General features: G+C 39.6%; 1 protein-coding gene across 1 annotated transcript in view; it reads right to left on the minus strand.

Annotated features, from left to right (window-relative positions):
• Nucleotides 1–14,937, minus strand: part of LOC124544969 (serine/threonine-protein kinase SIK3-like) — a 181,409-nt gene that overhangs the window by 41,180 nt on the left and 125,292 nt on the right. Inside the window, exon 15 of the mRNA XM_047123717.1 lies at nt 9,723–9,872. Coding sequence (XP_046979673.1) covers nt 9,723–9,872 — 150 coding nt within the window. The remainder of the gene's footprint in view (nt 1–9,722; nt 9,873–14,937) is intronic.

Below are 14,937 nucleotides of genomic sequence, written 5' to 3' on the forward strand. Positions count from 1 at the left end.
AAATAAATTATGAATAAAATAATACAATGATTTTTGTGGTTTTAGTTCACACAATACTTTTTTGGCAAAAATATTAACCAGAAATGGTGAGATGTAATGCGAACCTTGTGTGCTCAAATGTGTATCCAGTGTTAGGTCACTAAGACATCTTGGTTTGTTTAGCAGTACACTTGAGTTGTTGCAAAGTCACAACAAAATTTCATTGTAATTCTCCAACAAAAAAACATGGAATTTCCTTTCCATAAATTAAGTATTTACACATTCCTCCAATTATTATTATTATTATTATTATTATTATTATTTTCGATTATTTCCATTTAAAGAGAGTGTTTGAACTTTAATTCCTTTATGATGATTGTTTATGTTTTTCTGAGCCCAAATTTTCTTCATATGCTCACTGTGTTGTTTCTTTCGCTCCGCTGTCCATTTGCATCCTGGTCTCTTCTGTGTTGTGGTGTCAAATTTATGTTTTTTGATGGTGTTCCTGAATTCAGTTCTATTTTCTGCATCGTTCACTATTATGTGTGCTTGTCTGATGTTCTCTTTAACTTCTTTTATCCATTTTGTTTTTCCCCTGCCTGAGTTGATGACTTTAAGAATTCGCTTCGAATTTCTGTTTTCATTCATCCTGTGGATATGTCTGTAGAACTGCATTATTCTTTTCCTTATTGTATCTGTAATCATGTCTGTGTATTTATATAATTCTGATGTTGGTCTCTTCTTCCAGATTCCTTGCTCTTGTATCGGGCCAAAAATTTTCCTGAGAATTTTCCTTTCTCGTTTCTCTATTTCTTTGATTTTAGTTTTGCCCACTTATTTGGGTTGTTTCAGATGCATACAGTGCCTCCAGAAGTACGACAGTGTTGTAGTGCCTCAATTTTGCATTAATGGATATGCACTTTTTGTTATAGTAGTTCCATGTGAGTTTATGTGCTTTCTGTAGTTTTTTTATTCTTTCCTCATTGGTCTTTAGGTTGATCCCTGATGGCTGGATGATTTCTCCCAGGTACTTAAAATGTGGTACTTGTACGATTTTCCCATGGGTTGTCACAATAGGCAATTTGTCTAGTGGCACTCTTTCTATGTACTGGGTTTTCTCATATGAAATTTGCAGGCCAGTACTTTGTGCAATTTTGTGTAACTTCTCTATGGCATTAGTGGCTTCTTTTCTATTATTTGTGAGGATTGCTAGGTCATCTGCAAAAGCTAAACACTTCACATTGAATCTATTATCTTTTCTAATGCCAATTTGGATTCCTTTGACTTCTTTTTCCCATGTCCTGATAATTTGTTCAAGAATGATATTAAAGAGTAATGGTGAAAGTCCATCACCCTGTCACACTCCAGTTTGGATTTCAAATGGTTCACAGATATCCCCCATAAATTTGACCTCGGAGACTGTGTCAGTTAACGTTTGACGAATGATTGCTCTTGTCTTTCTGTCAATGCTGAATTCTTCCAGCGTGTTGCAGAGCGCTACTCTGTCTATTGAGTCGTAGGCCTTTTTAAAAACTACTAAAGTGACCACTGTGTTTCGGGTGTTTCTCATGTGGAGAATCATTTTCAGATTCCAGATATGTTCTATGCAGGATTGTCCCTTGCGAAAACCAGCCTGGTATTCTTCTATTTGTGGGTCAGCTTGTTCTTCTAATCTATTCATGAGAACTTTTGACAGGATTTTATATGTGACCGGCACGAGTGAGATACCCCTGTAATTATTTGGTTCAGTTTTGTCCCCTTTTTTGTGGAGTGGATGGATGAGTGCGCATTTCCATTCAGAAGGGATCTGTTATGTTTCCCAAATGTTTAATATGATTTTGTGGATTTTTCCTGTTAATCTTTCATCATTTAACTTCCATAGTTCTGCAATAATTCCATCTTCTCCTGGGGCTCTATTGTTTTTCAGTGTTTTGATAATTTCTGCTATTTCGTTAATGGTTGGTGGCTTAGCGTCGGGATTTGGTGTAGATGTCTGGTAGTGAATATCCTCTGTAGGTCTTTCACAGTTGAGAAGTTTGTTGAAATAGTCTGCGAGGATTTGGCAGTTATTCTTCATGTTAGTTTCTAGTGAACCATTCGGTTTCTTGAAGCAAAGATTGGGTGGCTGGTATCCTGCAATATGTTCTTTAAACGTCTTATAAAAATTCTTGGTGTTGTTCTTCTTAAAGTCTTCTTCTACCTCATCTAGTCGCCGTTTGTCATAATTTCTTTTTTCCCTCCGAATTGTTTTCGATGTTTGTTTTCGGATTACTAGAAATTGTTGCCATTTTTCTGATGTTTTGTGACTATTGAAGTTTTTCCAGGCATTGGTCCTTTCTTCTATTGCTTGGTCACATATTATATACCACCACCTGTGTCTTCTCCTTCTCGGGGGTTGACTCAATTTCATCGCGGATTTGAGTACGTCCACAAGTTCTGTCCAGTTTGAGGTGTTTGTCTGACTGATTTCCTGTAAGATGTTTTCCTTGTTGAGTTTTATGCATTCAGGGTCTGGTCTCAGCACTTTGTTTAGTTTTGGCTTTTTTCTATTAGGTTGTAATCTGGTCTTTATCTGTAGAAAATGGTGGTCTGATTCAAAAAATCCTCTTCTCGTTTTCACATTCAGAATTTCTGTTGTGTTACTCTTGGAGATGGCCACATGGTGTATCTGGAATTCACCCAACATTGTGTTGGGCAACTTCCAAGTATACAGTTTCTTGCTGGGTTTTTTAAATTGTGTTGACATAATTACAAGGCCGAAATTTTCACAAAAGTTAATCAATCTTTCCCAATTCTTGTTAGTTGTCTTGTGAGCTGTATGGATTCCTGTGATCTTCCTGTATTTTTTCTCTTTGCCTAATTGTAAGTTAAAGTCGCCTAACAAGATTATTACATGGTGTTTAGCAATTTTGTTTGTCGTCTCTTCAAGGTCATTCAAGAAGTCATCCATTTTCTGGGGGTTCTTCTTGTTATAGTTATTTGTGGGTGCGTGTGCGTTGATCAAGGCATATGCTTTGTTGGCCGATTTGACGGAGAGCGTTGATATACGTTCTGAGGCAAACTGGAAGTCAATGACAGAGTTGCTGATAGATTTGTGGACTACAAATGCTGTACCAAACTGTTTGAGTCCTTTCTCATTAGTTTTAACTGCTGGTTTTCCTTTGTAGATCCTGCAGTTGTCTGTGTCAAAATGGTTTTTGTCCGTAAATCGTGTTTCCTGGACTGCAAGGATTTTGATCTTGAATTTTTGCAGCACGTCTGTAAGTTATTTGATCTTGCCCAGTTTGAAGAGAGTATTAGTATTAAGTGTACCGAAGAAGTGTCTTTGTTTTGTGTGTAATAATCTGGATGTCGTCTGGTTCTCAACCTTAAGTGCAACGTGATGCTCCCGGTCCCCCAGAATCTGATGACCAGGTAAACCCAGTCTTGCGACTGTTGCCCGGGGTAGTGGATTCATTCCTTGTGTTATCATCATGTTTGGTTTTCAAGTTGAAAACTAACTTGGTGGTGGCCCTTCCGAGGAAAGATCACGAGGAATACGACTTGATTGTTGAGATCAAGAAGGTTGCTGCAGCCGCACCATCTAGGTGAACAGACGCTGACCCCGAACTGCTGGATACCAGGCAGACGTTAGTGGATTTCGGTTGATAGTTTTGGTCCACCCCGGGTATTTTATTTCCCCGGTACCCTCCATATCTGGAGAGCATTCCCCTATCCGCCACCTGGGGAGGCGCCCGATGGGAGACTATTATTATTATTATTATTATTATTATTATTATTATTAGTTCTTTCTTTTTTCAGACGTTATGTCTGGTCAAAAATGGATAGTGACGCGGACCTTGATCAAGCGTGACTTCCTTTTAACTGTACGGTATATGTTATATTGCATTTAGGAACTTTCGGGTAATTGAACATGTATCAATAATTACGGATTTCTGTAGTTGTATATATAAGTTTGGATGTAGCTGTATTGCATTGATGTACTGGTGGATATTGTGTGGTATGACTCCTGTAGTTGATAGTATAATTGGTATAATTTCAACTTTATCCTTATGTCACATGTCCTCGACTTCCTCAGCCAGTTGGATGTAATTTTCAATTTTTTCTCCTGTTTTCTTCCGTATATTTGTTGTATTGGGTATGGATATTTCGATTAGTTGTGTTAATTTCTTCTTTTTATTGGTGAGTATGATGTCAGGTTTGTTATGTGGTGTTGTTTTATCTGTTATAATGGTTCTGTTCCAGTATAATTTGTATTCATCATTCTCCAGTACATTTTGTGGTGCATACTTGTATGTGGGAATGTGTTGTTTTATTAGTTTATGTTGTATGGCAAGTTGTTGATGCATAATTTTTGCTACATTGTCATGTCTTCTGGGGTATTCTGTATTTGCTAGTATTGTACATCCACTTGTGATGTGATCTACTGTTTCTATTTGTTGTTTGCAAAGTCTGCATTTATCTGTTGTGGTATTGGGATCTTTAATAATATACTTGCTGTAATATCCGGTGTTTATTGTCTGTTTGTGTCTGTGTATGTGCGGATGGATATGTGTGTGTGTGTGTGTGTGTGTGTGTGTGTGTGTGTGTGTGTGTCCTTTTTTCCCCCTAAGGTAAGTCTTTCCGTTCCCGGGATTGGAATGACTCCTTACCCTCTCCCTTAAAACCCACATCCTTTCATCTTTCCCTCTTTCCTGACGAAGCAATGGTTGGTTGCGAAAGCTTAAATTTTGTGTGTATGTTTGTGTTTGTTTGTGTGTCTATCGACCTGCCAGCACTTTCGTTTGGTAAGTCACATCATCTTTGTTTTTAGATATATTTTTCCCACATGGAATGTTTCCCTCTATTATGTTAAATAATTTAGTTAGATGTGAATGTGTTGAGGTGAACTTCTTTAGCCAGAAATTTGCTATTTTTTCTTTTCCAGGGGCTTTCCAATTGTGCGTAGAATTAATTGCTCGGGTGACTTCATGTTGCAAAATTATCACTTCAGGCATTTGTGGTATCATCTTGTATCTGTCTGTTTCTGCTTGTATCCACTGTGCATGTCTATTATGTTGTACCGGGTTTGACCATATGTTGTTCCAAAAGTGTTCCATGTCTGTTATGTTAGGTGGATTGTCTATTTTAATGTGTGTGTTATCTATTGTCTGGTAAAATTTCTTTTGGTTTGTGTTGAATGTTTGGTTTTGTTTCCTTCTATTTTCACTTTTTTTGTATTTTCTAAGTCGTTTGGCCAATGCTTGTAATTTCTGCTTCTTTTCATCTAATTGCTCTATCGCTTCTTGCTGTGAGATTTTACCTAACCTTTTTAGTTTTTTGTCTGATATTTCATTTCTTATAAATTTTGTTAGCTGTCCGATGTCTTTTCTCAGTTTTTCTATTCTGATCTGTAGCCTGTGTTGCCATGCTGGCTTTGTGGGTTTCTTCTGTGTGTTGGTTGGTTCTGATCTCTGCCTAGTGTGTATATTTAGTGTAGTGAGTGCTCCTACATAAAACAGTAGTTGCAACTCTTCCATAGTTTTATTTTCATTTATTTTGTTGTTTATGACTGTGTTGATAGTTGTTATTGTTGTTTCGACTTGTGGGTTATTGGCGGTCTATGCAAGAATGGTCTAATGTCTGTATACGTGTGTTTGTATTCTATGTATGTCAACTGAAATTTTTCTTCTATATCTAACATGTGTGTCACTTCATGTTCTATTTGTGCTTGTTCGGGTGGCTGTTTTAAGATTTTGTTTTCCTCTGATTGTTTAATTGGTGCATGTTGTTCTTTGTTTGTTTGCTCTGGGATGTTTGAGTCCATTACTGTTTTCTTCTTCTTCTTCTTCTTCTTCTTCTGATTGCACATTATTTTGTTCCAGTATTTGTTGTACTTGTTGTTTGATGTTTTCTAATTCTGACTGGGGTATCCTGTTATTTTTGATTATTACACGGATCTGATCAGCTAGTCGTTGTTCTGTTAAAAATTTTAATTCTGGGTATCTGGTAATAAATGTTGTGTATACTTGTGATCTGTATCCAGTTGTGTTGGTTCCTAAGTTTGCTGCTTGGTAATAACAGAACATGAGGTGTCGGTTAACTTCATCTGACCATCTCATCCTCTGCCTTTGTTTTCCTTCTAGAGTGGTTGCAGGAAGCATATCCTGCAAAACACCTCTATTTGGATTTAAATCATTTTCCGTGTGGCTATCAGTGTCTTTACCATTGTGGACGGGCATAGGGTTCAAGCGTTATTATTATTATTATTATTATTATATAGCCTGCCCTTACTTATGTGTAATGTAAACATATCTCTGGTTTAGAGGTTCAGTGTTTCAGAAACAATATGTCACTTGCTGTGTTCCGGCAAGAGCCAGGGTAGATTTGTCTTCAATCTGAAGACTGTTTTGATAAAAGCTCTCCACACTAGTGTATCCCGAGCAAGCTTCTTCGTCTCCATCTCTGTATTGCAGCCTAAATCCATTCCAACTTACTTACTGTATTCAAGTCTTTGGCTCCATCTACAATTTTTACCATCCACACTTCCCTCCATTACCAAATTGATGATTCCTCAATGCCTCAGGATGTGTCCTACCAACCAATCCTTCTTTCAGACAGCCTGTGACATAAATTTCTTTTCTTTCCAATACCAGTCTGTACCTCTTCATTGTTTATAATATTCTACCATCTGATCTTAAGCATTCTTCTGTAGCAACACACTGGAGAAGCTGCTATTTTTTTCTTCTCTGAACTGTTCATTGTTCAAATTTCACTTCTGAACAAGGTTACACTTGATACAAATACCTTTAGAAAAGACTTCCTCAAACTTATATTTGATGTCAATAAATTACTCTTTCTCTAAAATGACTATATTATGGCAATAACAGACAGCTACTCACCATATGGAAGAGATGCCAAATCACAGACAGGCACAACAAAAAGACTGCCGAACATGTGTGCTTTCCCACATTCACAGTCTCTCCCCACTGACACTGGACTGTGATGTGAGGGTAAGGAGGAGGCAGGGGCAGGGAGGGGAGTGACAGCAGGGAATGGGTGGGGGGGGGAAGTAAAGTGCTGCTTGTGGTAGCATGAAGGAATGTGGTGGGGACAGGGGCAGTTAGGTGCAGCTGGGGGATTAGATGGGGGGAGGGGGGTTGGGGCAGAAAAGGAGACAAGTAGAGAAGGGGAATAAAACCATGGGTGCATTGATGGAATAGAAGACTGTGTATGCTGGAGTGGGAGAAGGAAAGGGGTTGGTGGGTGAAAGACAGGGACTAACGAGGTCTGAGGCCAGTGGGTTACAAAAATGTAGGGTATATTGCAGGGAGTGTTCCCACCTGCACAAATCAGAAAAGCTGGTGTTGATAGAAAGAATACAGATGGCACTAGCAATCACTGAAGTGAAAAATGTTGTATTGGACAACTGGGTGGTCCAGATGCTTCTCAGTCACAGTTCATCAACGGCCATTTGTGTGGACAAACAGCTTGTTGGTTGTCATCCCCACATATAATGCAGCACAGTGGTTGCAGTTTAGCTTGTAGGTCACATGACTGGTTTCCTAGGTAGTCCTGCCATTAATGGGATAGGTGACGATAGTGTTTGACCTGGAGTAAAGGATGTATGAGACAGGTCTTGCATCCACATCTATTACAGGGATATGAGCCATGAGGCAAGGTGTGGGAGCAGGTGTGGAGTATGGATGGACGAGAATATTGTGTAGGTTCGGGGGGCGGCGGAACACTACTATTGGAGGGGTGGGAAGGACAGCAGGTAGGATATTTCTCATTTCAGGGCATGACCAGTGGTAGTGAAAACCTTCGCGGAAAATGTTTGAGTAGTACTGTGTCATGAGGGGAATGTACCTTTGCCGCCAAACAGTGGGACTTTGGGAGATAGTAGGTGACTGGAGAGATAAGGCATGGGAGATCTGTTTCTGTACAACGTTGGGAGGGTAATTTTGGTCTGTGAAGGCCTCACTGAGACCCTCGGTAAATTTTGAGAGGGACTTCTGCAACGGCCACAGGTGGCTAGGTTGTACAGAATGGACTTATCGGTACACAATGGGTTGCAGTCGTCGAGGTGGAAGTATTGCTGGTGGCTGGAATGTTTGATATGGATGGAGGTACTGATGTAGTCATCTCTGAGGTGGAGGTCAACATTGAAGAAAGTGGTTTGTTGGATTGAGGAAGACTAGGTGTTGAGACTGTGGAGTCAGATCAGTCCAGATCATTAAGATCTGATGATCATGATGATCAGGAAGGAGGTTTTAGGTTTGTAATCTGTCAGGTATTGGAAAAGGTAGTGTTCAATACCAGCAAAGGCCATGGGCATTACAGCTTTTAATGTAAGAGGAGGCAGTATCAACAGTGACAAGCAGTGCATCTTCAGCATATCAATAATTACTTTAAATTCACCTCATGTCTCAAAATAATGTCTTACTTCATACTAAAACTGTTCAATGGAAACAGTGTTGGGCTTCCCTAGAATTTCAACTCAAGACTGTGCCCACCACAGTCAGTAATAAGAACTAATCCATGTGTGTATCCCACATACTTGGGACACACCAAGTAATTTTACAACACAATCAATGTGTGTCATTTTTGACTATAATGTTCTTTAGACAATGTCTATCAGTCACCTTTCCCTTTATCACCATAATGAGGCCCTCTTGTGGCATCTGAATGGCTCCTTAGGAGCTGTACTCCACTTCTCACATTATGCCAGTAGTCATGCTGAATTGTACAGCAGCCTCCTAGAGTACTAGAGTTCAGTTCTCCGTGTTTTTCCTGTCCTGTACGATACCTTTCTTTCAGCATTTTCAAAATTGGTCAGTTTTAGGATCACTGGTTAGTATTCGCTTAAATTACGTGACCTGTTGACATGAGAATTTTGCTTTTCCTCTTGTTTATAATGTCTGAGCTCTGGTATATTTCATCCACTCACAACTGTACCGTATGTACCATTCTGCAGTGCCTGAAAATTATCTAAATATGTAAAATATCACTGGTTTGATGCCTTCCACTCACCCAGCCATATTAGCAGTAATACAAAATCTGTCAGTTATAACTGCTACACCACATATTAAATGAGAGCTGAAGACTTATTATGTATTCCACTAAAAGAATTGATGAAGCTACAGGTAGCTCTTGTCTCACAACAACCAGCTGATTTAAAACACAAATTTTAGTGAGGTAGTGAGAGAGAGTTTCACTTGGGAAGTATCTATCATATATTGTGCACCACACACATACACCAAACAATGGAAAATCCAGGATCGAATAATGTCAATAATCCTGGCCTCAGCAGCCAGAGACAATATGTGTGAGTTGAGTTGTATTTGCGCATCAGTGTGTGTGTGTGTGTGTGTGTGTGTGTGTGTGTGTGTGTGTGTGTGTTTTGCCTAATTCAGAAGAAGGCCTTTTGGCCAAAAGTTTACTTGTTTAGCAGTCTCTTTGTGATGCCTGTATGCAACTCAACATCTCTGCTACATGGCGATTGACATGCATTTACTGCATCTTTAAAAATATCACCACACCTTGATTTCAACTAATTTTACCATAAAGCACTTCAATCCCAAATACGTTTGCTAATACACAGGAGTCTCACCTCTAAGAATTATTTTAAATTCCTGGTATCAAGCTCAAAACTAATTACATATTAAGAAAATATTAAAACACTCTTCTGTTAAGTAAAACTTACGTGTAACTTAAATATATGAGAGAGAGAGAGAGACAATGGAAATAAAGTGTTACAGTACCTGGTCGATTATTTGCCTCCTGAACTGTGGCGAGGCCAGAAAGTTTCTTGTGGCGAGGGAACCTGCTGGCGGGTGGTGGTGGTGGTGGTAAGACTGGGTACTTGCGGCGCATGCGCGCCTCTACTTCAGACACTACTTCTGGGCTAATTTCTGCGCGCATGCATAACACCAAACAAGCAGCCCACACAATAAGGAAAAAAGAACAAAATGAAAACCAAAATTAATAATGTGAGGAACAGAATATAAGGTACTGAAATTAGTACAGGAACAAATTAAAGAAGCAGTTTAAAACAAAAATATGTAATGACAGAAAACTGATTGAATAACTAAACACAAATCTATCTCCATGCAACAAAATGCATTTGTGTGAAAATATAACAGGTAAATAGGAAAACTAAATAAGTAAACAGTGATTACAATTAGAATTACTATTCAACATAAACACAGTTAAGTTTTATGCAGCATTCCAAGTGCAGTAACATTCATTGTGAAACTTTGTGCCAATACTGTTTCAAATGTGAACTATATCTTACAATACTATAGTACTTTGTTTTTGTATAAAATGCACTCTGTAATATCTGAGGATAGTTGGAATGTAACTCTAACAATGGCATAAACTATTCGCTGATTTCTACTTACAATTAGGATAGGCAGGGACAAAAAAAAATTAAGCTACTGGACATTTCCCAGAGGTTTGTATATTTCTTTCCAGCCCCCATCCCTCTTCTTGTATTTTTATTCTTTTTCCTAAACATTTTTCCTCATTATTTTCTTGCCACAATTCTGCTAGATGACTATGAACTTTTACCATTCTTTTATGAGTTTTAGTGTTCTTCCCTTTTTTTCTTTCTATGTTGACTACCCCCCCCCCCCCCCCCGTCTCTCTCTCTCTCTCTCTCTCTCTCTCTCTCTCTCTGTGTGTGTGTGTGTGTGTGTGTGTGTGTGTGTGTGTGTGTGTAAGAGAGAGAGAGAGAGAGAGAGAGAGAGAGAGAGGGGGAGGGGGGAGGGAGGGGGGGGGGGCAGGGAGCATGTGCACATGCTTGATAACGAATCTCTTCCCTCATCTAAAATTGGATGACTGTCCCCTGCCTTAGCTGTTTTACTGTTTTATAACATCTCAGTTTATCAACTCAAATTCAATAATGTAACAAAGCTGACTGACTTAGTAAACTCAGTTGCTAGTAATGCATTGCACAAGCACAGTACTAGTATTTATGAACTTAAAAACAACAACAATCCATCTAAAGAAGGATGGGACTGTCACTTTCACCTCCTTCCATCTCTCCTTCACCAGTGTTTTGAGTATCTTTTCCCCTGTTCTGTTACCTACAAAGACTGCTGAAAATTGTGACCAGCACACACCGATCTAGTACTGACCTGAACCATGCAAAATGCAATGACAACTAGTAATGGGACGATATGGTTGATCGTGACACACAGTTTCCACTTTTAAAGAAAGGGGTATCTGCAGTCGATTGTACCCTTCGAGCCAGAAGCCCATGTGTGTTCCCTTATACACCATATACCTGTATTGACAATAAGCCAAATACTACTCGCTCTGCTGTCTTTCCAGCAAAAGTGGACATATGTATCATCAGTCAGTGATATGTCCAGTCAGATGAAAGCAGAAGTATCAGTGCTCATAGATTGTCTATCTCTCCATTATAAAGACACAGGACCTCAGATTAACACAGAAAATGACCTCACATCAAGCTTATCTCAGGAATCTGGCTTGTATAAATGTTAATCCAAGATCAACAATGCAATGAAAAGGATAGTTGCTATTCACCATATAGCGGAGATGCTGAGTTGCAGAAAGACACAACAAAAAGACCATCAGAAAGTCAGCTTTTGGCCGACAAGGCCTTTGTCAAACAACATATATACGCAAACATTCAAGAAAAATGCAACTCACACACATGGCCAGACTGGCTCCAGCTGCCAGAGACTGTGGTCACGTATGTATGATTGTATTTGCATGAGTGTATGTATGCTGTCTATTTTTGACAAAGGCCTTGTCAGTCGAAAGTTAACTTTCGGACTTTTCTTTGTTGTGCCTTTCTGTGACTCTGCATCTTCGCTATATAGTGAGTAGCAACTATCCTTTTCATTGTATTGTTACATTGCATAATGGATTTTCCACTGTTTAATACCATATTACACTGCCACGAAGTGGGTTCACCTGCGACTGGTGAAAATTCGTGGATCGAAGTCAGGTTCACATGTAATTTACAATGTAGTGACATTACAAAATTACACTTTTTCTTTGTATCAATAGAAACTGAAATAATAAAGGAGTTAGTACTAACACGTAAATATGACTAAGCCACTCCCACACTGCTGTAGCTCAAAATATTTTTTTTTCAATCTAAAGGGTTAGGTTAAAAGGAGATTATCAGCTATGTTATGCGTACTGAGTACAGATAATAACTGATCACATAACAATTCACGGACTCAACTTGTAATTTATCTGATTAGTTTACAGGCATTTTATAAAAAATTTGAAACATTTGCAAAGAACAACTAAATAGCTTGATTTTGATCATAGCCAATAATGACTGAACATCTCTTGGTTCAAGTAGCAGTAACTACGCCATTCGTATTAAATTTTTAACTTACGAACATGTGCTTCAAAGGTTACAGCAACTGCAGGCACATTTGTGAACAAAAAAATAAGCAAGCAGGAGTACACACACACACACACACACACACACACACACACACACACACACACACACACACACACACACACACACGGTACTGGCAGGATGCACAATGCAGTTCAACAGGTGGGGTGGGTCGGGGTGGGGCTCGAGTCAGGTGGGGTTGGTAAAATGAAAGAGAGGCAGGAGGTAGGAAGAGGGGTTGGAGTGGGTGGTTAGCAGCTTGGAAGGAGACAGACAGTTTGTCAACTAGGAATGCCGGAGGGAGGGGAGGCAGATGCATGAGCTAGACATTTGGTGCACAGGTGTCAGAGCTGGTGAGAAGTGGCACAACTGGAAAGTGGTGGAGGATAGAGGAAGGGGAAGCTGCTAGGTGGAGGGCGCAGGGACAATGGGTTACTGTAAACTGGGAACAGGGAGGATGTGTTGCAAAGATAATTCCCATCTGTGTGTGAATGGAAGGATCCAGATAGTCTTGGCTGAGAAGCAGCCACTGAACTTGAGCACGTTGGGCTCAGCTGCATGTTGTGCTCAGTCCTATGTTGTGTTACTGGGTGGTCAACTTTGTTCTCGGCAATAGTTTGATGGTGGCCATTCATCCTGCTGGACAGCTCGTTGGTTATCACACTGACATGAAAAGCTGTGCAGTGTTTGCAGCAGAGATGGTACACGACATGGCTGCTTTCACAGGTGGTTCAACCTCTGACAAGGTAGGAAAAATCTGTGCTAACACTGGATAGGAAGTGCAGCGTGGGTGGACCGAGCAGGTTTTGCACCTGAGCCTTCTGCAGGGGAGGGAAGGATCTTGGGGAAATACTCTCCCAATCTCAACAAGAAAGAGGCCTGTTGTGCTTTGTGTCTCCAGTCAACTACAACCTTCCACACACCCACTGACCGTAGCATTCTTCTCGTGATTCAGTACCACTGAGGCCTGGAGTAATAGTCACATTCTGTGCCAGTGTTTCAATTACCTCTCATCGTGCCTTGAAATGAGGAATATCCTACATCCCCACCCTCCCTACCCCTCCAACAGTGGTATTCCTCTGTCCTCTGAAACTACACAATATCCTCGTCCATCCTTAGTCCAACACTTTTCCCAGCCCCTCATCTCATGACTCCTTTTTCTTTTGAATCGTCCTTCTAACACATTTGATGTGGCCCACCACGAATTCTCCTGTGCCAACTTCATCATTTCAGAGTACCACTTGCATCCTATGTCCTCAATCATTTGCTGAATATATTCAAATCTCTGTCTTCACTTCTGTTTCAACCCTCCATAGTTCCTTCTAGTACCTACAAAGTTACTCCATGATGCCTTAACACATGTCTACATCTACATCTACATCTACATCGATACTCCGCAAGCCACCCAACGGTGTGTGTCCTACCATCTGGTACAGTCTTCTAGTCAGTCTATCTTCCTTTCTTCACCAATTCTGCAGAGTACCTCCTTATTCCTTATCTTATCTGTCCACCTGATTTTCAACATTCTTCTGTAGCATCATACCTCAAACACATTGATTCTCTTCTGCTCCATTTTTCCCACTGTCAACAATTCACTGCTAAGGAATGTTCTCCAATCACACATTCTTAGAAATTTCTTCCTCAAATTTCATAACAGTTGTCTTCTCTTGGACAGGAATGCCCTCTTGGCCTGTGCTAGCCTGCTTTTTATGTCCTCCTTGCTTTGTCCATCACGGGTTACTTCGCTTCCAAGGTGACAGAATTCCTTAACTTTGTGTAATTTGTGACCACCAACCCTGATGTTAAGTTCCTCGCTATCCTTATTACTTTTGTCTTCTTCCGGTTTACTCTCACTCCATATTCTGTACTCATTAGACTGTTCGTTCCATTCAGTAGACCATGTCATTCTTTTTCACTTTCACTGAGGATAACAATGTCATCAGCAAATCTTATCATTCATATCTTTTCTTCTTGAATTTCAATCTCACTCTTGAACCTTTCTTTTATTTCCATAATTTCTTCTTTGAGGTATAGACTGAACATCAGAAGTGAAAGACTACATCCCTTCTTACACCCTTTTTAATCCAGGAACTTCTTTCTTGGTTTTAAATCTTGTTTTTCCCTCTTGGTTCTTGTACATATTGTATTCACCCATCTTTTACTGTAGTTTATTCCTATTTTTCTCAGAATTTTGATACCTTGCACTATTTCACTTATTCGAATGCTTTTTCTAGATCAACAAATCCTATTAACATATCTTCATTTTTCTTCAGTCTTGCTTCTATTATCAAGTGCAATGTCAGAACTGCCCCTAGTATCTTTACCTTCCCTAAAGCCAAACTTGTCGTCATCTAACAAATCCTCAGTTTTATTTTCTATATTATTCTTATCATCAGCTTGGATGTCTGAGATGTTATGCTGACTGTGTGATAGCTTTTGGGTCTATCTGCCCTTGCTATCTTCTGAATTGGACAGATATTTTTCTGAAAGTCAGATGGTATGTCACTAGCCTCACAGATTCTACACAACATCTTGAAAAGTTGTTTGGTTGTTTTCCTCAATGATTTTAGAAATTCTGATGGAATATT

The sequence above is a fragment of the Schistocerca americana genome, chromosome 8 (genome assembly GCF_021461395.2).
Source record: "Schistocerca americana isolate TAMUIC-IGC-003095 chromosome 8, iqSchAmer2.1, whole genome shotgun sequence".
NCBI lineage: Eukaryota > Metazoa > Arthropoda > Insecta > Orthoptera > Acrididae > Schistocerca > Schistocerca americana.